The 26,602-nt window shown below is 42.0% G+C and overlaps 1 protein-coding gene across 1 annotated transcript in view; it reads left to right on the plus strand.

The window, feature by feature from the left end:
- The window catches only part of DOCK2 (dedicator of cytokinesis 2), a 963,684-nt gene that overhangs the window by 929,236 nt on the left and 7,846 nt on the right, over window positions 1-26,602 (plus strand). Inside the window, exons 49-51 of the mRNA XM_075859372.1 lie at window positions 5,002-5,185; window positions 17,428-17,548; window positions 23,174-23,316. Of these exons, the coding sequence (XP_075715487.1) occupies window positions 5,002-5,185; window positions 17,428-17,548; window positions 23,174-23,316 (448 nt within the window). The remainder of the gene's footprint in view (window positions 1-5,001; window positions 5,186-17,427; window positions 17,549-23,173; window positions 23,317-26,602) is intronic.

A 26,602-nucleotide genomic window follows, 5' to 3' on the forward strand; every position in this document is an offset into this window, starting at 1 on the left:
AATTCCGCTGCGGACACTCCGCAGCGGAAATCCGCAGTGGACCCGTTTCTCCATTGCCTTCCACAGCTTTGTGGTTGGGTTTGTTTGCACGTTGCGGACAATTCCGCTGCGGAGCATAGGCTGCGGTCCGGAATTTGGTGTCCGCAGCATACAATGGTTGTTGCGGACGTGTGGTGGACTGGTTGCGGACTCATTGCGGAATTTCTCCATTGACTTCAATGGAGATTCTAAATTCCGCAATGAAGTCTGCAGATGTCATGTACATGTTATGTGTGCTGCAGAGCGTATTGGTTTTTTAACATGACATTTCTTCATTCTGGCTGGACCTATGTATTTCTAGGTCTACAGCCAGACTGAGGAAGTCAATGGGGCTCCCGTAATTACGGGTGACTACGTGTGTGCACCCATAATTACGGGTGACTACGTGTGTGCACCCGTAATTACGGGAGCGTTGCTAGGCGACGTCAGTAAATAGTCACTGTCCAGGGTGCTGAAAGAGTTAAGCGATCGGCAGTAACTGTTTCTGCACCCTGGACAGTGACTACCGATCACAATATACATCAACCTGTAAAAAAAATAGAAGTTCATACTTACCGAGAACTCCCTGCTTCTTCCTCCAGTCCGGTTTCCCAGAATGACGTTTCAGTCTAAGTGATGGCTGCAGCCAATCACAGGCCAATCACAGGCTGCAGCGGTCACATGGACTGCCGCGTCATCCAGGGAGGTCAGGCTGGATGCCGAAAGAGGGACGCGTCACCAAGACAACGGCCGGTAAGTATGAAATTCGTTTACTTTCACTAGGGAAAGTGCTGTCCCTTCTCTGTATCCTGCACTGATAGAGAGAAGGGAAGTACTTTCACCTCAATACGCAGCGGCTAATCCGCATCAATTTATTGCCCATTTTGGGCAGATCCGCAACAAAATCTGCAATGCAGATTCTGTGCGGCATTGATGCGGACAGTTGCGGAAGAATTCCGCCACGTCTGGGCATGCCCTAAGGGTAAGGCCACACAGTGCAGCCACGTTGCGTTTTTAAACTCCAGCAAGTCATTTTTCAATAGAAGTCAATGGTGAATTTATTGTTATGGACGGACTGCTGCTATTATACTACGATGTATTTTTTGTGCAGTTAACTGCATCTTCATAGTGTCCGACCGCATGCAGTTAATGACCGCGCTGACAAAGTTGTTGCTGACCTGTTTACGTTTTAGCTAACAGTTCTGCAATGTATTGTAATGAACTATATACAGGCAAACTGCAGCATTAGGCCTTATTTACACGAACGCTGCGCATCTCGGATGTGAAAAACTGCAGTTTTTCACGTCCGAGGTGCATCCGTGCTCAGCGCTGCGGGACGCGATGTCACGCATCCCCCATAGATGAGAGTCTATGGAGGGATGCGTGATGCGTGAAAGGAACGGACATGTCCTATTTTCCCACGAACCCTTCACACGGTCCGTTTAAACAACGGCTATGTGAACGGCCACATTGAATTACATAGGTCCGTGGGACGGCCGCTGTTTCAACGGCTGTCCCACGAATGTTTAACACGTTCGTGTAAATAAGGCCTTACAGAGACAAAAATGCATTCAGTTGACTGCATGCATGATATCAATGCGAGGCAGAGAAAGCGTATTTCGCTATGTTTTATGCCTGAGGCACTCAATGGGCGCGGGCGAAAAACGCTGCGAAAATCAGCGTGCAGGCAGAGGAAAATCTGCCTCAAAATTCCAAACGGAATTTTGGGGCAGATTTTCTTCCTGCAAAAAACTCAGTGTGAACCCAGCCTTAAAAAGAACCTTTCACCTGCCCATAATGTGCAGCTGAGTGCAGCATGTAATAGGCAAGACTTCACAAACACGGTCTCACTTTAAATTATTTTTCTAATTTCCTCCATTATTTACATATCGGTGCCGTTATATTTGGCTCCCAAATTGTAAATAAGCCCCTGAACTGTCAATGGGGCGTTTCTATCTAACTAAATGGCAAGGGGGAGTGATCTCTTCACTCTGACACTGTCCAATCAGCTACGGACATTGTCAGGGCGGCTTGCGCTATGTTCCCTCCCGCGTGTGTTCTCTTTGGAGAGAACACAGCGCAAGCCGCCCTGACAGTGTCCATAGCTGATTGGACAGTGTCAGAGTGAAGAGATCACGCCCCCTTGCCATTTAGTTAGATAGAAACGCCCATTAACAGTTCAGGGGCTTATTTACATATCGGGCGCCAAATATAATGGCACCGATATGTAAATAACGGAGGAAGATAGGAAATTATGTAAAGTGAGACCGTGTTTGTGAAGCCCTGCCCACATGACATGCTGCACTCAAATGCACATGTATGGGCAAGTGAAAGGTTCTCTTTAAGTAACTTTGAATCTTTAAACCAGGAATTTTAAATTTAATTTCACCCTTGAATATAATTTTTTTAAATCTAAATAAGCTTAAAATTCTGTGCTGATTGATTTCTTATTGTATCTTTATAGTTGTCACAGCTCTATTTTTCTGTTACAAAGTCCCAAATCCCCCTGCTGTTTGCTGGCTCTGAATATGACAATTGACCTCATCAGAATTTGGGCCTCATTTAAACTATCTAAGGGTATGTTCACACGCAAACGCAAAATACATCTGACATTACGGAGCTGTTTTCAGGAGAAAACAGCTCCTGAATTTTAGACGTTTTTGCAAGTACTCACGTTTTTCACGGCGTCCATTACGGAGTCAATGAAAAACGGCTCCAAAAACATCCCAAGAAGTGTCCTGCACTTCTTTGACGCGGGCGTATTTTTACGCGCCGTCTTTTGACAGTGACGCGTAAAATTACACCTCGTCTGAACAGAACATCGTAAAACCCATTGCAAGCAATGGGCAGATGTTTGCAGACGTAATGGAGCCATCTTTTCAGGCGTAATTTGAGGCGTAAAACGCCTGAATTACGTCTGAAAATAGGTCGTGTGCACATTCCCTAACAGAAAGCGATTCCTTGTTGCCCATAGCAACCAATCACAGTGCAGCTTTCATGTTTTAAACAGCTTTGTAAAAATGAGAGCTGCAATGTGCTTGGTTGGTATGGCCAACAGGCACTTTTTTTTCTCTATTAGGGCACGTTCAGACGTGGCAGAGTTTTTCCGCTGCAAATGTTGGTGCATATTTGGGGCAATTACGCAACGAATCTGCACCAACATTTGCATATTTGACAGGTAGTTCAGACGTTGCAGAAAACACAGCGGACTTGCCACAGATTTCAGTTTTTGCATTGCAAAGGCTGAAATACGCAGTGAAATTCCGCTTCTTCTCCGCAACAGACAGTGCATGCTGCGGAGGGAAAATTCCGCACTGCAGCCTATGGTACTTCTGACATTTTATACTGATAGCCTATCCTCAGGATAGGCCAGTAATATAAAATTCCTGGGGAACCCCTTTCACCCACAGTTCATTGAAGCAGGATTGTCAGTGTCTCCTCTTTCAGTGAAGGGGTTCAGAATTCGTTTTCTATAGTCTATCCATAGTCCCTGCTTTCCCAAAGATCAGATCTCGGTTATCCTTTAATTTTAAAAGTAAAGATTCACCATTGATGAACTCTTGATTGTATATTGCTCATCTTCCCAGCTCAGCGAAGAGAATTCATGCACCTCTCTTCTACCAATGGGAAGACCAGAGGGACATGCTGTGACATGCTGATGGCCAACGGGCAACCCCTTTTTTTCCTCCATTGACAAAAAAAATGATGTACATGCTATATCTAAGATAGAGGAATATTGGAAAATGAATGTAGACGTCATTCTGAGGTGCATGTCATTTATTTCCCTTGCAGAAATATTTTCTGTTTTACAATACATGAGTTTTGTTACCTTCATTGTGAATGTCAGCGGCTTTCCTCTCAACCATACATACGTCTCTAATTATACGCTGTTCCTAACAGCTTCATTTTTGTTCATTTAAAGATTGGCTGGCAGGGGAGTTCTTATACACAAAACTGTAAACTGCCATAATTTATGTTTGCCTTAACATTCCCTGCTAACATCTTATTTTTCCAAAGTTCGCTCCTTACTCCTTTCAGTACACATCATGCTGTGAGAATTACAGTGTTTAGGAATTTCATTGCTAAAGAGCAACAAAGAATGGCCATCAGGAGCGAGCTAGCTGCCATTGGGGGAAGAATGAAAAAACACGGTTGGGAATAATTTGGGTTTACCAATAAAATGTTACATTAATTGAGCCAAGTGTGTGTTAAAAGAACACCCCAGCCATCTCTTATTGATAAATCATTCTTCGTTCAGTATGTACTGTGCTAAAAGTCAATACAATTGTTGACTTTTAACTTCTAGTGTTATGTATTCTCACTCAAGGACACATGCTGAAACGATGTTACCTAATGGCAGACATACAAAGCAGGCACCAACTACTTGACTACACCAGAAATATTTTTGTCATGTTGTAGAAATTTACCGATTAAAAAAACAAAAAAAAAAACGGAGTCTTGTGTAGTGTGCCGGATCTGTCATATGACGCCTGATGGAGGGGTCTGTCAGGTTCAAATAGGGTGTCCGTGGTTTTGACAGGAAAAGTAGTAATATTTTCACCATGAAATTTGACGTAGTCTATGATGGAGAATCTGAGACTAAATTCACACGTCTTCTCTTATAAAGTTTTCAACGCAGTTTTTTTTTATGCAGTTTTGTTACGAAGAAGATAAATATTAGTTCTTCATTTTCTAATTTCCCTTTCTCTTGGATCCACTCCTGGCTTGGCCCAAAAAAAAGTGCCTAAAAAAGACTGCACCCAAAACATTAAAAATAATTTCTGGTGATTCATGTATGTACTGCAGGTTTCATAGAAACCAGCATAACTATAGATGATATAGGTTATCCCTCTTTGCTTGTGGTATCCATAACATTCTAAAATTAAATATTAACATCTTATCCAACAGTGTTTAACCATTTGCATACTAGAAAGTTATTGTACTGTACATGGCATGTTCATAGGAATGCTTTTTCTTTTTTAGTAGCTTTGATCTTGAAGCTTCTATGTCCAAATCAAAACCTACAGAAAATGAAGGAGATCCTTCTCCAGTGTCCAGTGAACCTGATGTGAAATTACGGAGATCTCGCAAGAAAAATAAAAGAAGCAGTGTGGTGTTTGCTGATGAAAAAACAGCTTCTGAAGCATCTCTGTCAGAGTCAAAGAGAGTGAGTTCTGTTGTAAAATTTCCCTTGCATAGGTCTGCATGGGAGCTGTATACACAAACGTCAAGACTATTTGTGTATCCTGAAGTCACAGTCCCTTCTATCTGTCCTCTAGTTCTTGCTGTAGACACAAAGGGTATTTGCAGTTAGTTGCTTATTTATTTCCTGTTGCTTATATAGCAACAACATATTCTACGGTGCCGTATAGAGATTGTCAGCATTCACATCAATCCCTGTCCCCAATGGCGCTCACAATCTAATTCCCCTGTTTTAGACACACATATTGGAGCCAATTTATCTATCTGGATATTTTGGACTGTGGGAGTAAACTTGAGAAACAAACTCCATGCAAATGTTATCCATATTCAGATTTGAACCCAGGACCCCAGTGCTGCAAAGTACTAACCAGTGGGCCACATTGCTGCCCTTTTTACTTAAAGTGTAAAATGTAACATAATATTAATACCACGCGGTAAAAAGTGTGAAATAATTAAAAAAAACAATGATAGAATTGCTGTTTTTTTCCCCCATTAATCCAACACTCATGGTGTCATTGAAAAATACAGCACATTTCATAAAAAAACAAGCCCTCATACAGCTATTTTAATGGGAGAAATATAAAAGATATGGCACTCGGAATGTGACAATGAGAAAACAAAAAAAAAATCCCGTCTTCTTCTGATCTTTTGCCTGGGGAAAATCTTAAAATGTAGGGTTAGCTTTAAAATGCATTTACACGCAACAATAATTATTATGATTTCTCCATTTGTGCAATCGGAGCGATTATTGTCTAGTCTAAGTGCACAAAAAGATCAACAATAAACCACAAAACTATTATCTATTGCATATAGAAAGGAAGGAGGATTTTTATTAAACTTTCTACGCCAATATTCTGGCATAAGAAATTATGACTTTGACCTTTATGCACCACCCTTAGCACTTTTGTGGAAAGGTCGCGTGGCTTTGCGTGGGCAAGTCCACATGTCCACGACAAATTTATCATAATTTTCTGGCGTAGATTTCATTCTGTGTGTCGGTGCAAGGTAGAGTCCCGCGCTTGGACCCTTACCTTCCCCGCCCCCTAATTTTGACTACCCCATTAAACAATTAAATAAAAATAAAAAATTTAATGAAAAAATAATACACACCTCTCCTCTTCTCCCCTCAAGCTTCCTCGGCATGCTGCGACTCATACAACGTAATGCCGTCAAGCAGCTTCAGGACGCTGTATGCAACGGAGCACTGATGATATTTGAGTGCTTCGTCGCATACAGTATATGGCTATGATGCTGCTCAGCGTCAGGACCATGTATGAACCATGCCGCAAAAAGAGAAGCAGTGAGGTGGGTGTTTTTTATTTCATTTTATGGCTGATAAAGGAGAATGGATGACGCACAGCCACTAGTCGTTTCATTTGCCTCATAAATGTGTCGCCAGTCTTAATAAATTCCAACCTAAGAGTGCATAGATTAAAAAAATTAAATGCAAACAGTTGCATATATCTTACCAATATGTTTGACTGGACAGCTTCTGATGGTCCCACTGAACGTAAACCCCAAGTGTGGTGTGAATTTAGCCCTAGAGCATGTTCATATGGCGCTAAAAAAAACGATGTGTAAACGTGTCACTTCTGGTTTTGCTTACAAATACTAAAGCAAAATACTGACATAAATAGTGCCGTGTGAAAGCGGCGTATTAGGCCCAGTTCACACAGAGTTTTTTTTGCGGCAGATTTTGACCTGCCTGCAAATTCTTGCCGCTCTTAGGGAAGCGTACAATTTTATTATGAAATCCATTTTCTGGAAAGTAATTAATTATTGGTATTCATTACTTCATCTTCATTGCAGATCATGTAGTTAACATTATAGAATTGCATGTGTAAAATTTCTTCCATCCAGCTTAATGTTTCCTCTGCCTGTCCTTGCTGTGTATATTATAGTTTACTGTAGTTTATGTTATCACTGCTAGTTGTAAAGTATTAAAGGGGTAGTCCACCTTAGTCATTTATGGCTATCCACAGAATATGCCATAATTGTCTGATACATGCGGGGTCCCAGCTCAGAGACCCACACTTACCCCCAAAACAGGGATTCCCCGAACCTGTCCCGCTGTCAGCTGCAACCAGTTGGACATTCAATGGAGAGGTGGCCGGTAATTGCGGAAACAGGTGCGCTCGCTGTGATTGACTCCGTAACTGCCAAGAAAGTGAATCATATTTACATTCACTTCTATGACAGTTATGGAAACAGCCTAGCACAGCAAGCTCAGATGCTTCTGTAATTTCCAGCCACAATGTTATTAATTCTCCGCCAGGTTGCGGCTGCCAGCAAGATGGTGTCGAGGGACCTCCATTCTAGACATAGGTGCGGGTCCGCAAGCTGGGACCCGCATCTGTCACACATTTAGGGCATATTCGGAGGATATGCCTGTCGTGGAAATTAATGGCTCAAAATATATTAGACTGAAATTTATACGAGTCCAAACAGACTCTCAAGGCCAGGCCCCATTATTCAGTATCCTAATTAGGATATTTCACCGATATATATCGAGAGAGGAGAAGAAAACACACAGACACTCTGATATGCTCAAAATGCTCCTCTGAAGGATTTATTTCCAAGTTCAAACTGTTAGACTGCAATTCAGAAGGGGTGTAGGCTTGAGGTAAACCAATCAGAGACAATGTGACAATATTTGTTATTGAGTAAAAAGCATACAATAAAATACATCCCAGATACATCATTATAATTCTTCACACATTAGGTTTGCAGGTGCCCTAATCTCTCTTGGACAGAATGTTGAGACCTTCCTTCACGCATACTTGCCACCCTCCCATCTCACTCCCTGTTCTTTTTCTACAAACTTCGCATGGGAAGCAAGGTCAAAGATAAAACATACGAAATCAACATTACTTGTATTAAAGGAACAATGACTTTCCTATTCACTACAAAAGAACCAAGATGGGAACTCCAGACAAGATGGCTGCTGCACGAAACTAAATCATTTAAACATTATAATCACTTTCACATAATACATATCTTAGTAACTCGGCATCCTGCTTGATAATTCACAATGTAATTTCATACAGAGAATATAAGCAAATAAACCATCCTTCACATGCCATAAGTGTCTAAGATCGACATTGTTAATTAATGATTGTATCACAAGGGGATTAGAAGTGGTCTCTAACGTTCATAGTTACATAGTTAGTATGATTGAAAAAAGACACATGTCCATCAAGTTCAACCAAGGGATGGGAAAAGGAAAGGGTAAAATTTCTACACATTGACATACCGTGTTTCCCCGATAGTAAGACACCCCCGATTGTAAGACGTATCGGGGGTTTCAGGGGGGTCGGCTAATATAAGCCGTACCCCGAAAGTAAGACATATGTCTTACTTTCGGGGAAACACGGGGGTATTGCCGCCTCCTGCACACTTCCGCGCCGCCCCCCTCTCCATACGTCACCGCGCCGTCCCCTGCACTTGCTCCTGCTGCAACTGCCGGAATCGAAGCGCGCGCCGATTCCGGCAGTTTAACCCATTAAATGCCGCTGTCAATAGTGACAGCGGCATTTAATGTGTTTGACAGAGGGGGGAGCTCCCTCTGTCACCCGATCGGCGCCCCCGCAAACAAATCGCGGGTCGCCGTCGGGTTTCCATGACAGCCGGGGGTCTAACAAAGACCCCCAGGTCTGCCTTCAGCATCTGCCTGTTAGGCGGATGCCGGAGGCATGACCTAATAGGTTGCCTGTCAGTTTTACACTGACAGGCAATAATGCTTCGGTATACTAAGTATACCAAAGCATTATATATGCGATCGGCACATCGCATAGTGAAGTCCCCTGGTGGGACTAAAAAAAAAAATGTAAAACAGTTAGATAAAGTTTGTGAAAAAAAAAAAAAAAAAAAAAAAAAAAAATCGACAATTTTTTTACAATATAAGACATACCCCGAAAGTAAGACATAGTCGGGCTTTTGGGGATAAAAAGAAAGTAAGACACTGTCTTACTTTCGGGGAAACACGGTAGAACTGATGTTTTTTCATTCAAGGAAATGATCTAAGCCTTTTTTAAAGCCATCTACTGTCCCTGCTGTGACCAGCTCCTGCGTTAGACTAGTCCATAAATTCACCGTTCTCACGGTAAAGAAGGCTTGTCGCCCCTGCAGGTTGAACCTTTCTTTTTCCAGACGGAGAGAGTGCCACCTTGTTTTTTGAGGGGGTTTTACATGGAACAGGATTTCACCATATTTTTTGTATGTAGCTTGGTGTCATCTGCAAAAATAGAAATAGTGCTATTAATCCCATCCTCTATATCATTAATAAATAAGTTGAATAATAGTGGTCCCAGCACTGAACCCTGGGGTACACCACTTATAACCGGGGACCATTCAGAGTAGGAATCATTGACCACAACTCTCTGGATACGGTCCTTGAGCCAATTCTCAATCCAATTACAAACTATATTTTCTAAACCTATAGTCCTTAATTTACCCATTAGGCGTCTATGGGGGACAGTGTCAAATGCCTTTGCAAAGTCCAAAAACACTAAATCCACAGCGGCCCCTCTGTCTAGGCTTCTGCTTACCTCTTCATAAAAACAGATTAGGTTAGTTTGACAACTTCTGTCCTTAGTAAAACCGTGCTGGCTGTCACTTATAATACTATTTTTTGTCACATAATCCTGTATATAGTCCCTCAATAGCCCCGCAAACATTTTCCCCACGATGGATGTTAAGCTTACTGGTCTATAATTACCCGGGGAAGACCTAGAGCCTTTTTTGAAAATAGGCACCACATTTGCGCTGCGCCAGTCCCTTGGCACTATACCAGTCACTAGAGATTCTCTGAATATTATGAAAAGGGGGACAGAAATAACTGAACTAAGCTCTTTAAGAATTCTAGGGTGTAACCCATCTGGTCCCGGGGCCTTGTGCACATTTATTTTATTGAATTTAGCTTGGACCATATCTACATTCATCCAATTCAGTATATCAACTGATATATTTACAGCACTGGCACCGGCTACATCAGCTGCTCCTTCTTCTGTTGTATATACAGAGCTAAAGAACCCATTTAGTAACTCTGCCTTCTCTTGATCCCCTGTGACCAACTCCCCATTACCATTATCTAGGGGTCCTACATGTTCAGACCTTGGCTTTTTAGCATTTATATACTTGAAGAATTTTTTGGGATTTGTTTTACTATCCTTGGCCACCTGCCTTTTATTTTGTATTTTTGCTAATTTTATTACCTTTTTACAGATTTTATTAAGCTCTTTATATTTTACAAAGGCTGCAGATGTACCCTCAGATTTGTATTTTTTAAATGCCCTTTTTTTTGTCATGTATTGCCCCTTTCACAGAAGGTGTAAGCCATGTGGGGTTTAATTTGAGTCGTTTATACTTGTTACCTATAGGAATAAATTTTGCACTATAATAACTCAAAGTAGATTTGAAAATCTCCCATTTATCATTTGTCCCATTTTTTTACATTAGTTCTTCCCAGTCTATATCCTGAATTGCAGCCCTCATCCTGGGGAAATTGGCTTTCTTAAAATTAAATGTTTTTGCCCTCCCAGCCTGCGTTTGTTTTTTACAGTATCTGTAAAATGTAACTATATTGTGATCACTGTGTCCAAGGTTTTCACGAACATTGACATTCCCAACAAGATCTGCATTATTAGAAATGACCAGATCCAACAGAGCTTCACCTCTAGTCGGGTCTTCCACAAACTGGCCCATAAAATTTTCCTGCAACAGGTTGAGGAAATGTCTCCCCTTTGCAGTTGAAGCTGAACCATGACACCAATTAATATCCCGGAAATGAAAATCTCCCATTATCACTACAGTACCCGCCTGTGCAGCCCGCTCCATCTGTTTATATAGCTGAACTTCCATCTCCTCAGTTATATTGGGGGGTCTATAGATTACACCAAAAGTATTTTTTTCAGTGTTTACCTCCCTTTCTAGTTCCACCCACAAGGTTTCAACCTCCTCACAGTATTCACCCACTATTGTCTCTTTCACACTCGCCTTCATATCGCTTCTCACATACAGACATACACCACCGCCTTTCCTATTTGTCCTGTCTTTCCGAAGCGGTGTAAAACCCTGTAGATTTACAGCCCAGTCATGTGAAGAGTCCAGCCATGTTTTAGCAACACCAACTAAATCTATATTTTCTTCCAGTATCAAGGCCTCCAGCTCCCCCATTTTGCTTGCTAGACTTCTGGCATTTGTGAACATAAACTTTAACTTGCCTTTCAGTTTTTCACTCTTATTATCAGAAATGTGATTTGACATTAATCGGGCCTTTTTAGTTACACTGATGTTTTGTAACGAAAGGATCTCCTTATCCTGTTGCCTAGTCCTCTTCCCACATTCTGTTTCTCCCCCCACCAATATAGTCTGACCCCTCTCTAACCTAACTACCCCTTTATTTTTTACATTGACCTCTCTCCTCAGCCCTAGTTTAAATACTCCGCCACCCCAGCTAGAATTCTCTCCCCCAGCACAGCGGACCCCCTTCCATTTAGGTGCAAATCATCTTCAGAATACAGTTTGTACCCCAATGAAAAGTCAGCCCAGTGCTCTAGGAACCCAAATCCTTTTACTCTACACCAAGACTTAAGCCATGCATTTAACTCCCTGAGTTCCCGCTGTCTTTCCTGTGATGCGCATGTTGCTGTCCATTATCCAAGTTACAAAAAAACAGTGAACAATTCAAAAAGTAAAAGTAATGAAGAGTACTTACAGGGACTTCAACTCCTCTTTTCAACTCCGGTTTAGTAACTCCACTTGTTCACAAGCACTTAGTCCACCAAGCCCAAATGAGCGCAAAAAGCTCTTTTAGCTCTTTCTGTTTGAGACCTACAGTAGTTGTTTTTGAAAAAAAACAAAAAAAAACTTTACTTTCCCCTGTTCATTGGACAAAAAGTACTGGTAGCACCAGTGCAGTTGCACAAATTTTCCAGTTAGTTTTGTTAGTTCCTGTACTGGAGGCTGCAAAGATAAAAGAATTGTTCTTATTTGAACCAAAAAAAGAGTCATGTTCCACATATTTTTTTGTATTATTTCAAAATTAAAAATAGCAAAACATTAAAACAGTTTTGAATTAAATTTCCTACTCCACTATCTTCATTTAAAAAAAAAAAAAAAATGTTAGACTTCAACTGCCATCTAGTGGAAAATGGGACATGCAACACTAATTGGAACAATACTTGAGATTGTTTACGCTGGATTCCCACATGCAGTTGTTGTGGCAGCTTTTGATGCAGTGTTTTGAGCCAAATACAGGTTAGGATGCAAAAGAGGAGTAATATCTTTCCTTTGTACTTTTCCTTTCTTCTGGTTCCATTCCTGGATTTGGGAAAAAAAATAACGCTAAGGCCTCTTTCACATGAGCGTATTGTAAACGTTCGTAATACAGATCCGCAATACGGACGGACGTATTACTTTTAAAATTGCATCAGTATATCATCAGTAATCCAACAGTATTAGGGCTCATTCACACTTCTGTACATATGATCCCCATTAATTTAGCTTTTTTTCATAGAACAATTGGTAGCAATACATTAAATTATATTATTCACATTTACGTTTTTTTATTATGCAAATGTGCATACGAAGCATGTTCTAATGGATCTGTGTTTGTATAGTTTCTAGCCCATAGAAGTCAATTGTTTGAATTTAAAAATGCATGTTCCATTTGTGCATAGTTCACATGTGCATATTTATTTTGTTTTTTTTACATCCGTATTTCAGCAACATTGCATAAAAATAGTTAAAGGAGTTTTCCACGACCGATCAGCCGCTCCGGCTGCGTCCGGGCGCTGGATGTTTTTAAGCGTATGCAGTAATTGGAGCCAGAAGCATATGGCTCCGACCACCGTTTTGCAGAGCTGCAGCTCTGCTCCTATTCACTTGAATAGGAGCAGAGCTGATGTACTCGGCCGCTATTTCGTGACAGCCATCTTCTTCTTGGACGTCCGGTGCCTGGAGGCAGCCGTAGCAGCTAATCAGTGTGGGGTCTGGGTCTCAGGCCCCCACCGAAATACTGATGACCTATCTTGTGGATTGGTCATCAGTTGTTCCAGTTGTGGACAACCCCTTTAATCATTTTACAAAAAACAGAACAAATATGGATAAAAAAAACAGACCGCTCGGAAGACAATACAGAACAAAAACAGAAGAAATTGTAAAAAAAAAACTAATTGCGCATACTTATTTGATTTGTATTTTCACACACAAATGTAAAGGAGACCTTACTCATCAGTAATACTGATGGGGGTGTCTTCTAGGCAGGAAATTTAAAGGGAAGGTGTCACGGAATTATTTTTTTATGTTTTTGCTTTTAGTATGTTATTAAAATAAATTTTATTTATTTGTGTTTTTGTGTTTTACTTTTTTATTTTTTTATTCTTTTACTTCTCTATGGGGGCTGACATTTTTTTTTCATCTCTGTATGTGTCGATTAACGACACATACAGAGATGGAATACGGCACATACATCCCCATAGTGAATGTGAATGGGAGCCGTTCTATTTACTATAGGGTACGCCGTCTGTGTGGGAACGGCGCATGCGCTTCTCCCACAAAGTCCAATAGGAAGGTCTTCGGCCGAACGACATCCGGCGCCATTTTCATGTGGACCGGAAGCCGCGGCCGGACAGTAAGAAGACTACTTCCAGCCGCGGCTTCCGTCCATATGTTCAGATGCAAGGACTAGGAGAGGAGGCAGCGGCGGCAGCAGGGGCAGGTAAGTTATGTTTGTGTATGTTCGTGTTATACTGTGTGATTACCACTGTATCTAATCCTCCTACACTGTGCATTTGCTCAAAAAATGGCGGCACACAGTGTAGGAGGTTTGAATATTCAACCCCCTCCTTTCTCCTGGCACTAGCCAGGATAAAGGAGGGGGGGTTGTTGACGTACACTAAAGCGACTGTGTCTTCTCCAATTTTTCAGCATAAAGCAATGAGTTTGCTTTACCACATGCCAATGCTGCAATTTTGGGAATTGCTCCCTCTAGTGACATGGAAATGTTATAAATTAGAATCTAATTTATAATATTTCCTGACTTGTGAAAAAACAATGTGTAATCATTTATATACTAACAGTTTAACTTAAAAAAATTTTTTTTCGAGCGACACATTCCCTTTAAGTACATATAACAGCCACCTTAAAAAACAGATGAAATACTCATGATATACTGATGTAGCACTGATAAAATATGGATGCATTACATATGGATGCATCCATATTTTAATTACTTTCCACAGACTTCTATAGGCAAAATGGAGGAAAGTAATGCATACTTTGTTTTTAAAAAAAACTTGCGTATTTTATATGCCCATTTAATAGACTTTTATATTAACATCAGCTCCGTATTATGTATGGAATACTGATGACAAATATGCTCATGTGAAAGCAGCCTTAATTTGTTTATGTTTTGACACTGCTTTCAGAAATACCTGTGCCCCGTTGATTTCTTAAAGAAACTGCCAGGTGGGACCATCACCTTAGTTATGGTGTCAGGGCTGAATAGCTATATTTAGCCCTGGCATCCTATTTTCCTTAGGATTGTGATATTGGCAATATGGGGTGAGCAGTAGTTGTAGACTGCAGGCGTACAGACGTCATCAGCACAGTGTATGAGAATGGAGCAAGCATGTACGTCTAGTGACGTCACCAGTGGCAGATTAAGTAGACCATAGGCCCTGGGCTGTTACCCAAACTTGGGCCCCCCTTCTCCACCGCCGCCCTGTAACTATTGAAAACACTTACTTTTTGTCCAGACATTAACAAATAGGTGTTACTACTCCTCTTGTTATAAGGCTGTGTCCCCACATACTGACAGTCTCCAACCATCGCTTACAGTATCGCACCGTGTAGGGACATATTCTCCTGACAAGGGGAATAGTGACACTTATTTGTCTATCAGTCCTGGACTGCACAAAGACTTTTTGTGAAATACAAGGATTTCCTATAATAAACATGTCAAGAGAGATGACAAATTGTCTATAAATCTAGTGACTCACAGGTGACAACATAGTTGTTTTCCTCTTTTCTTCTCCATCCGGTCCAGACTTCATGACGGCTTTTCCCGGCCATGTCCCATTTCTGCATAATTTGCCACTCAGATGTCTTTGGCTCCTCACTTTTCCAACATTTCCACACCTATAAACAAAGATAATATTATCATGGTGCCACACACTGTGCCCCTAAATATAATAGCACCAAACACTGCGCCCCTGAATAAAATAGTACCAAACGCTGGGTCCCTAAATATTATAGCACCATAGACTGTGCCCCTGAATATAATTGTGTCAAACACAGTAGAGTAAAGCACCACATACACACAGCCCCTGTAGATATCACCACACACAACCCCCTGTAGATAGCGCTACACACAGACCCCTGTAGATAGAGCCACATACAGCCCCCTGTAGATAGCGCTACACACAGACCCCTGTAAATAGCGCTACACAGACCTCCCCCACTGTAAAAAGCGTCACATAGCCCTCCCCTCTTGTATGTGGTGCTACACAGCAATCCCCCTTAGATATAGTGATACAGAGTGCTCCCCCCTTGTATATAGTGCTATACAGCAATCCCCCCTTGTATATAGTGCCACATAGCACCACCCCCATTGTATATAGTTCTACACAGCGCCTCCCCCCTTGTACCTGCAGCTCTTGTAATTTCTCAGTATAATGTCCCCCATAGCTGCCCCCACAGTATATTGCCACCCATAGCTGCTCCATACAGTATAATGCCCTCCATAGCTAACTCTGCACAGTATAATTTTCCCCTTAGCTGTCCTACACAGTATAATGCCCTCCATAGCTGCTTTTACAAAGTATAATGTTCCCCTTAGCTGCCGCTACACAGTATAATGCCCTCCATAGCTGCCTCTACACAGTATAATGTTCCATTTAGCTGTCCTATACAGTATAATGCCCCCATAGTTGCTTTTACACAGTATAATGTTCCCTTTAGCTGTCCTATAGAGTATAATGCCGCCATAGCTGCCTCTACACAGTATAATGTTCCCCTTAGCTGTCCTATACAGTATAATGCCCGCATAGCTGCCTCTGCACAGTATAATGTTCCCCTTAGCTGTCCTATACAGTATAATGCCACCATATGTACGTACCTAATAAAAAAATTACATAATTACTTACCTATCCCCGTTCCCACGACGGGTGGGGGATGCTTCTCCTCCTCTGCACTGTCCCATGAGTGACTCGGTGCAGACAGGCGCGATGACGTCACTATATCGCGCCTGCCTGCGCCGAGCCGCTCACGGCAAAGTGAATGCTGGAGCGAGGCTCCAGCATTCAACCCAATTGAATCTGTGTCCTGCGGATGCAGGTAAAGTTGGAAGCGAGACCAGCGCGGTCCACAGCGGCAGTTAGTAGCGCTAGAGCGCTGCATAGTTTAATAAGATTATGTGTGGTTCGGGAGACCATGGACCCCCTGGGAGCCTCGGGCCCTGGGCGGCCGCCCGAACCGCCCATATGTTAATCCCCCATTGGACGTCACTCACCAGTGTCTGTCCACGCATTCCATTCTGAAGCTGGGAGAGGAAAGAAGAACTACAGGGGAATGAAAGGTACATATTTTTTTAGTAGTCAATCCTTCAGTAAATAGTATATTAGTGTACTTGGTAATATGAGGGGCCCATAATGACTCTAGTGTCTGGAGACTGGACAGTCGCTTTAAAGGGGTTTTTCCATTCCAGAAAGTCATGGCATATTGCTAGGATATGCCATCACTTTCTGATCGGTGGAGATCCGACAGCTGGAACCCTTCCCGATCCTGGGAATGAAAGCAAGCAATTTCCAGCCACTCACAATGCAGGGAGCTGCAGCACAGCCCCATTTATATCCCGTGTAAATCTGCCACCGAAGCAGCACCAGTAGCTCATACTATTGCATTTCCTTTACTATTCCTGATAGGAAGCATCAAGCTCTCCTTCAGCAATCTTTTAATATGCTATTCATATTACATATGTTCTACTCTTTGATTTGGATACTTCAAACATAAACTGATCCATCCATCATAAGATTTTTCAGTCTTGCACCATCAAATATCTGTTTTCTTTTACGCATTTTAAAGTTCTCTTTCCAGTTTTAAAGCCTGAATTTGAGTGATCTAAAGTTTGAATAATAAATGTGATATGGGATGCTATACATAGATGATTATTGTGATATGTTTTTGACATCTGTGTTTATTTTGCAGCTGTCAAGGAAGCAAGAGTTTATGAGTGACACCAACCTCTCAGATCATGTAACAGCAACACAAAGCACTTCTGTTCTCAAGCAAATGAGCTTTGCAAGTCGCTCGATGCCAACAATTCCAGGTAACGGCCAACACTTTTTTTTGTGTGAATGATGGTCACAAATTCAGTTTACAGTTCAGAGTGTGATATCATGTTCATGAGATCAATCATATCTGAAGGAATATTACATGATATCATATGAGAATGCTGGTACCCTTGGTACTTCCCATTTTTCAGCGAAATATTTGCGTGAATATACTACTGCTCTAATAGGGTGCAGTCACACGTGGCGTATTTGGCTTGTATTTCTGCAGCATAAAAATATGCTGCAGGAAAACTGTACAATGTTTGATGGGTAAAATATTCTGCAACTCAGACAGATCGATCAGTTTCTTGTATGTCTGTATATTTTAACCATAGGCTTACATTGTAAAATATTCCTCATCGTATTTTTATACTCCAAAAATATAAAACAAATACGCCACATGTGACTGCACCCTAAGTCAAGGGAAATGCTTTCCCCTTTTACACAACATCCACATTGTCAGATGTTTTTATTGTAATGAAAAAGGAAAAGCGGATTTACTATATTACCATTGTATAATTCATATCTAGAATTTACATTTTTATCTGCGTTTCCACATATTAACCTCCTAACAGTTTCTCCTAAGCTGTGCTCTGGCTGTAGGAAAAGGACCTTACAGTTTAAGCCAAGCACAGCTCGGGCAGTCCACTGTGCTATTGTTTCGGCTAAAAAAACGGTAACCTTACGGAACGGAGACAAACGGAAACCATTTGCAATGGAAGCATTACCATTGCAATCCATGGTAATGCAAACGGAAGCTATGGTTTCCATTTGTCTTTCCGTTCATGGGTTCCTCCGACGGAAAGGTCTAGTAGAACCCATGAACGGAAGGGTGACGCTGATGTTAACATGCCCAAAGTCATATGTACCTCAAAATGTTACCAATTAAAACTACAAATTGTCCTACCAAAAAAGCCCTCATAGAGCCCTGTTGATGGAAAAATAAAAATGCTTTGGGCCTTGGAATTCGGTGACACAAAAACAATTTATGTTTTTTTCTATTTCTTCCCCAAAAAATTATTATAAGTTCTTCAAAACATAATATGTATCCCAAAATGGCTTCCATAACAACTTGAACTCGTCCCACAAAATACAAGGTCTCACACAGCTACAGTACATTGAAGAGAACAAAAAAAAAAACTTTATGATCGCTAAAACACAGAGAGGGAAATAATTTTACTAAAATGAGTTATGTCACTTAAAGAGGACCTGTCGCCTCTTCTGATTTGTCAGTTTTAGTAAATAATTGTTTTACTCATGAAATAACAATTCTGGAGCAACTTTTCTTATAAGTCCACATTTTGTCGTTCCTCTGTTATACTTCCTGGAAATTTATGAATAAATTGACAACTGGTTGTTAACAGTTGGGGGAGGCTGACAGAGTGAGACTGTGTAGGAACACACTCCTTTGACAAGGGGAATGGTTACACTCATTTGTCAATTTATTCCTACATTTATAGGAGGAATAACAGAGGAATGGCACAACTCAGAGTTCAAAGAAAATATTTTTCAGAATTGTTATTTCAAGGGGAATAGAGGCATGTGCTTAAATAGACATGTCAGGAAAGGTGATAGATCCTCTTTAGGGCATGGCCCCACATGGCGTATTTCTTCCGCAACTGTCCACATCAATGCCGCACAGAATCTGCGTTGCAGATTCTGTGGCGGATCTGCCCAAAATGTGCAGTAAATTGATGCGGACTGGCCGTTGCGTATTGAGGTGAAAGTGCTTCCCTTCTCTCTATCAGTGCAGGATAGAGAGAAGGGACAGCACTTTCCCTAGTGAAAGTAAAAGAATTTCATACTTACCGGCCGTTGTCTTGGTGACGCGTCCCTCTTTCGGCATCCAGCCCGACCTCCCTGGATTACGCGGCAGTCCATGTGACCGCTGCAGCCTGGGATTGGCTGCAGCCGTCACTTAGACTGAAACGTCATCCTGGGAAGCCGGACTGGAGAAAGAAGCAGGGAGTTCTCGGTAAGTATGGACTTCTATTTTTTTTACAGCTCGCTCTATATTGTGATCGGTAGTCACTGTCCAGGGTGCTGAAACAGTTACTGCCGATCGCTTAACTCTTTCAGCACCCTGGACAGTGACTATTTACTGACGTCGCCTAGCAACGCTCCCATAATTACGGGTGCACACACGTAGTCACCCGTAATTATGGGTGCACACACGTAGTCACCCGTAATTACGGAAGCCCCATTGACTTCCTCAGTCTGGCTGTAGACCTAGAAATACATAGGTCCAGCCAGAATGAGGAAATGTCATGTTAAAAAAACAATACGCTCCACAGCACACATAACATGTACATGACATCTGCGGACTTCATTGCGGAATTTAGAATCTCCATTGAAGTCAATGGAGAACTTCCGCAATGAGTCCGCAACCAGTCCGCCACAGGTCCGCAACATCCATTGTATGCTGCGGACACCAAATTCCGCACCGCAGCCTATGCTCCGCAGCGGAATTTTCCGCATCGTCTAAACGAACCCTACTAAAAAGAAGTGGAAGGCAATGGAGAAACGGGTCCGCTGCGGATTAACGCTGCGGAGTGTCGGAGCCATCTGAGTCATGCCCCCTCTATATTTTGTTAAGACATAAATTTAAAATCTACAGTAAAAAAAAGCAACATTTTTGGGAGGGTTTTTACAATTTTAATGTGTCTGTTAGGGGATTAAAATAGTTGTACAGTATTTTATGTACTATTCAGACCAATAGTTCAGGGGGAAGGTGAGGAAACCAGTGGCTCATGGGTAAGATGGACTTCTAAGGATAGGTTCACTCTGTCGAATTTTCCCTCATTCCGTAGGGAATTATGGGCGAAATCTGCACCAAATAGTGTTTGATTTAAAACAGATTTTCAGTCGTATTTGCCGCTGCAGAAACCAGAAGATGGTATTATAAAAATTACCATACTTACCTCCCCTGGCGCTCCTGTAGCGATGCGTTCCTTCTCCCTCGGCTGCTCTCTGTGCAGCTGGCCTCCTGGGATGACGTTTCATCCCATGTGATGCTGCAGCAGGACACAAGGATTAAAAGAGCAACAAAGCAACAATTCCTGCGCCATGCGCCGCTCCTTCAGGCCTAGCATTAGGAATAACACAGTGCGTCGTTTTAAATCTAATTTAAAAAACGTATTAGCTAATTTAAAAAAATCAAAAAACTTTTAGCCCATTCGCGCAAATGGGTTTACCATTAGATCTTAATTGTGGTCCCCTGTGCACGTGCCATAGCAGCGGGTGCTGGCTGTAATATACAGTCGACATCCCGCTGCAACAGCCAAGAATGGAGATAAATCTAAGGCCTCATTTACACGAGCATGTGCATTTTGTGCGCGCAAAAAACGCAGCGTTTTGCGTGCGCAAAAGGCACTTGACAGCTCCGTGTGTCATCCGTGTATGATGCGCGGCTGCGTGATTTTCTCGCAGCCGCCATCATAGAGATGAGTCTAGTCGACGTCAGTCACTGTCCATGGTGCTGAAAGAGTTAACTGATCGGCAGTAACTCTTTCAGCACCCTCGACAGTGCATTCCGATCACCATATCGAGTAACCTGTTTAAAAAAAAAGAGGTTCCTCCTTACCGAGAACTTCCCGGCCGTTGCCTTGGTGACGTGTCCTTGGTGATGCGTCCTTGGTGACGCGCCTCTCTTGACATCTGGCCCCACCTCCCTGGATGACGCGGCAGTCCATGTGACCGCTGCAGCCTGTGCTTGGCTTGTGATTGGCTGCAGCTGTCACTTGGACTGAATTGTCATCCCGGGAGGTCAGACTGGAGGAAGAAGCCGGGAGTTATCGGTAAGTCAGAACTTTTTTTTTTTTTACACGTTCACGTATATTGGAACCAGTTTAACTCTTTCAGCACCCTGCACAGTGACTGTCTCCTGCCGGGTTCGGTCAAAACGAGTTCGGCCGAACCCGGTAAAGTTCGGTTCGCTCATGTCTAAGACACTCCGTTCGGATGTTTGTAAACAAAAAAGCACGTGGTGCTTTTCTGTTTACATTCATTTTGACAGCTCTTGCGCGAATCACGCAGTTCGCACGGAAGTGCTTCCGTGCGACCTTCGTGGTTTTCACGCACCCATTGACTTCAATGGGTGCGTGATGCGCGAAAAACGCACGATTATAGAACATGTCATGAGTTTTACGCAACGCACTCGCCTATATAGAGTAATATAGGTGCGTACGACACGCGTGAAAAGCACGCGCGTCGCACGCGCGTATATTACGCTCGTGTAAATGAGGCCTAATGCCGGACATTTAGGCCCCATGCACATGACCGTATTTTCATCTATCCGGAAATACTGTCCGTAAATACGGAACAGTAGTCTTCCGCATTTCATCTGTATTTACGGAAGGGTGTCTGTAAATATGGTCCGTATAGCATCCGTATTTGATCAGTATATACGGATCCGTAAAAAAAGGGGGAGGCTGCAAATGATGTCACCAACATGTTGCATAGCAATACTTCTGTAAATACTGACAGTTTACAGATGCACATCAGTAGCCGTCTGTATTTACGGAAGTGCCCATAGGCTTCTATGGGAGAGTCTGTGCCGTAATTACGGACAAGAATAGGACAGGTTCTATCATTTTTTCAGCACGGACACCCATCGGTAAAAATACTGAAAGGTGTCCGTGGCAATAGAAATGAATGTGTCTGTAATTACAGACCCTAATTACGGTCCGCAATTACGGATGAAATATACGGTCATGTGCATGGGGCCTTAAGCTCTTAGATGCAGTATTCAAGGGCAACCACGTCATATAAGTGGCTACAGAGGCTCCCTCAGAGGTTTACTAAGTGTACCAAAGAACTATAGAAGCAACGAAAAGATCACATCTTGAAGTCCCAAAGTGGGACTAAAAAAAAACAAAAAACAGCTTTATAGAGTTTAAATCCATAAAAAGGGATTTAGTTTTGCAAAAGTGTCTCGCCATGATCAGGATTGTTATTTAAACCACACTGTGGACAGCATAAAAAATAAAAATCCGAAAAATCAACGGCGGAATTGCTTTTTTTTTATTCCCCCCACAAAAAGTTAATAAATGTTAATCAATAAGTTATATGTGCTCCAAAATTCTGCCATTAAAAAATACAACTCGTCCCGCAAATACAAGCTTTCCCATCATTGATGGTAAAAAAAAAAAAAAAAAAAAGCTAGGGCTCTCAGAATGTACTGACACAAAAATTAATTATTTTAAAAGTTTTTAGTATAAAAAAGTCATGAAGCATAATAAAAACGATAAAAAATTGGTATCGCTGTAATTGTAAACTACCTGCAGAATAAAGGTAACATGTCATTTTTACCGCACGTTGAACACCGCTGAAAACGAAACCCAAAAAACAATGATGAAATTTCTGTTTTTTTCATTCCCCAACATGGAATTTAAAAAAAAATAGCAACTCCGCCATTGTTTTTTGTGCCCATTGCCCAAGTTGTTACCACTTCATTTTGAGAATATCCATAAAAGCCTTTTTAAATAAGCAAATAGATTTTTAGGTTTTGAGAAACAACATTTCAGCTTTTGTGTTTTATATTTTTTAGGTTAATTTGGAAAACATATTAATATATGGTTTTGTCATTATTAGACTTCGATTCATTTCTTCTCTCTCTTCAGCATTAACTTTATCCGTTGCCAATGGCCCAGCATATGAAGACCAGAATCCGTCCCACAGGATAAGCCAACCAAATACAGGTGCCCTGGAGTCAGACAAGAGAACCGCAAAGAAAAGCAAAGTGAATCAGTTCTTTAAGACAATAGTGAGTAGTAATTACATGTAATGAGCAATGGTGGATTAAGTAGACCATAGTCCCTGGGCTGTTCCCAAAACTTGATTCATTTAATAGATTAAAAAAGGCGCAGTTGTGGCAGATTAGATGATGGGCAGTATGGCTGGCCAAACCACCCATATTATAATCCACCACTGATAATGAGGAATATTTAATCAATAAGAACACCTAATATTGGCCATACACATAAGATGGCTGACTCCCCATGAACAATATACATTTCCAATGATAACGCCTAGTCAATTTATCACAAGTTATCACATACGTAAATTATCATACACGTATATACAAGCCACTTAAAAACAAACATTACCACAAAGCATAATCTAATAGAAATGAAAAAATAAAGAGGCTCCGAAATTAATCAGGTTTTCTGAGTTCGGAATATGCCATAAAGCAATAAAAGAGCTATTACTCACCTCACATATCCCACGGTGTTCCAGCTCAGCCACTTCGGTGCTCCCTGCCACTCTGTTGACAGTGCTGCCGCAATGACGTGCCCTAAAACCCAGGTGATCGCTGCAGCCAGTCACTGGCCTCATCGCTGTATACCACTGAGGCCAGTCATTGGTTGCATCGTTCACGTGGGTTTAAAGGCACAGTGCACCCATGCAGAACTTGTATAAATATATGAATGGCTCATACAAGATATATGGTGAAATCCTGTTCTATGTAAAATTCTCTCAAAAAACAAGGGGGCGCTCCCTCCGTCTGGAGAAAAAAAGGTTCATTCTGCAGAGGCGACAAGCCTTCTTTACTGTGAGAACTGTGAATCTATGGAATAGTCACCGCAGGAGCCGTCACAGCAGGGACAGTAGATGGCTTTAAAAAAGGCCTAAATAATTTCCTAGAAAGAAAAAATATTAGCGCCTACGTCAATGTGTAGGATTAGCACACTGACACATTAATTTCTATGTTCTGTAGTCATGCACATTTCCGTTGTTTTAACGGAACCGTGTGGCCGTTCCGACAAAAATAGGACAGGTCCTACTCCTGTCCGCTTTTGACTGAACAGTCTTTCATTCATTTGGTCCATTGAAACAACGGACTGCACACGGAAGCCATCCGTGTGTGGTCCGTGTTTCATGGATCCGTCGTTAGCAGCCGTACGAAGGCCAATGGAAGTGTGCATGAGGCCTAACTATGTAACTAAAAAAAAAAGAGCGCGGGGAGCACCTGAGCATCTGCGCTGGAACGCTGTGGGATCTGTCAGGTGCGTAATGGCTCTTATATTGTTTTATGACATTTCCCCTACTTATTTACAAACCTGAAGAACCCCAAAAACAAATTAAAGGTAAAATCCAGTATTCTCTATATATCACTTTCGCACTGTTTAAAGACTTCTGCTTCTGGAAACCAGACACAACATTGTAAGGCTATTCAAATAAATGAACATGTACTTAGGTGATAGAGGCCCTATGTGCCCTCCCTATAATTGCCCGCCCTGGTATAATGGCTGACGTTATTGCATAGGTTTAGGTTTTAACAACATAATTGATTTTTTTTTTCACTTAAAAAGCTATTTCAATTTTCCCACAAATCAATAGTACAAGCAAATATAAGAAACTTTGTAATATATCTTATTAGAGACAGCAGCTGCAACCTGATCTCTGTGAGCTGTCTTCATCTTTGCCTCACTGAGGCATTCACATCAGCGTTCGCTTTCCGTTGATGGGTTCTGTCAGAGCTTTCCGTCGGTGTAACCCATCAACGGAGACAAACGGAAACCATTTGCAACAGATGCATTACCATTGATTACCATTTTTGTTCCCCTTTGATAAAACTCTGGGCCTCATGTATTAAAATTATTTCAATTGCCCTTTTTGCCGCAATCATAAATGCCAGGGAGGTGACCCATTGATGATCAAGTGCTCCAGGCTCTTCTCACTGAACACCTCTCTATATGACACTAGAGCCTTTACTCAGGCAAGCATGTCACTTTTGAGCATGGCAACAGAAGTATTAAATGTCGATTTCGCTAGTTACATTGCCCTCCCCCTCCTATAAATAGCAGGGGATGGCTCAAAACAGATTCCCTTTAAAAGCTCCAGAAGCAAGGCTTCATAGGAGTACAAAGATGGCAGACCCTTCATCTGGCACGGGGGGCCATTATAACGCTACAGGGAGGCAACCCCCTGTTTCTAACCACTTAGATGCTGCGGTCGCTATTGACCCTGGCATCTAAGGGGTTAAATGAGTGGGATCCTGCTCATTACACTGAAGCATCGGCTGTAAGATACAGCTTACATGCTTACATGCTCGTTCTATAGAGCGGGCTCAGTCCGTCAGCCCTCTCCATACTCCCCCACCCGAAGTGCGCTGTATATATATACGACAGAAGGTGAGAAGGGGGTTAAAAAAAAATAATAATAATTTAGCACCACACAATCTACACTGCCGAGGGGAGGGGAAGGTGAGATCAGTGAGGAGTCTGGAAATATCGTTGTTTCCCTATGTATAAACTTGTCCTGGTACTTTCAATCCTGTGTATTCCCTATAGTTAGGTCCCTGCTAACAGTCCTGATCAGTACTGATCGCTGTTATTCACACTGTATAATACCCCCCATAGCTGCCCCACAGTATATTGCCATCCATAACTGCCCCATACAGTATAATGCACTCCATACAATATAATGCCCCATACAGTATAATGCCCCATAGCTACCACATACAGTATAATTCCCCCATAGCTGTGTCATACACTATAATGTCCCATACAGTATAATGCTCCCATATCTGCCCCATACAGTATAATGTCCCCCATACAGTATAATGCCCCCACAGCTTCCCCATGCACTATAATGTCCCATACAGTATAATGCCCCCCATAGATGCCACATACAGTATAACACTCCGCATACAGTATAATGCCCCCATAGCTGTCCCATACAGTATAATGCCCCACACAGTATAATGCCCACCATAGCTGTTCCATACAGTATAATGCCCACCATAGCTGTCCCATACAGTATAATGCCCCACACAGCATAATGCCCCCCATAGCTGCCGCATACAGCATAATGCCCCCATACAGTATAATGCCCCCATAGCTGTCCCATACAGTATAATGCCTCCATACAGTATAATGTTCCCATAGCTGTCCCATGCAGTATAATGCCCCCCATACAGTATAATGTTCCCATAGCTGTCCCATGCAGTATAATGCCCCCCATACAGTATAATGCCCCCACAGCTGCCCCATGCACTATAATGTCCAATACAGTATAATGCCCCCAGAGCTGCCCCATGCACTATA

The sequence above is a fragment of the Rhinoderma darwinii genome, chromosome 3 (genome assembly GCF_050947455.1).
Source record: "Rhinoderma darwinii isolate aRhiDar2 chromosome 3, aRhiDar2.hap1, whole genome shotgun sequence".
In the NCBI taxonomy this organism is placed as follows: Eukaryota; Metazoa; Chordata; class Amphibia; order Anura; family Rhinodermatidae; genus Rhinoderma; species Rhinoderma darwinii.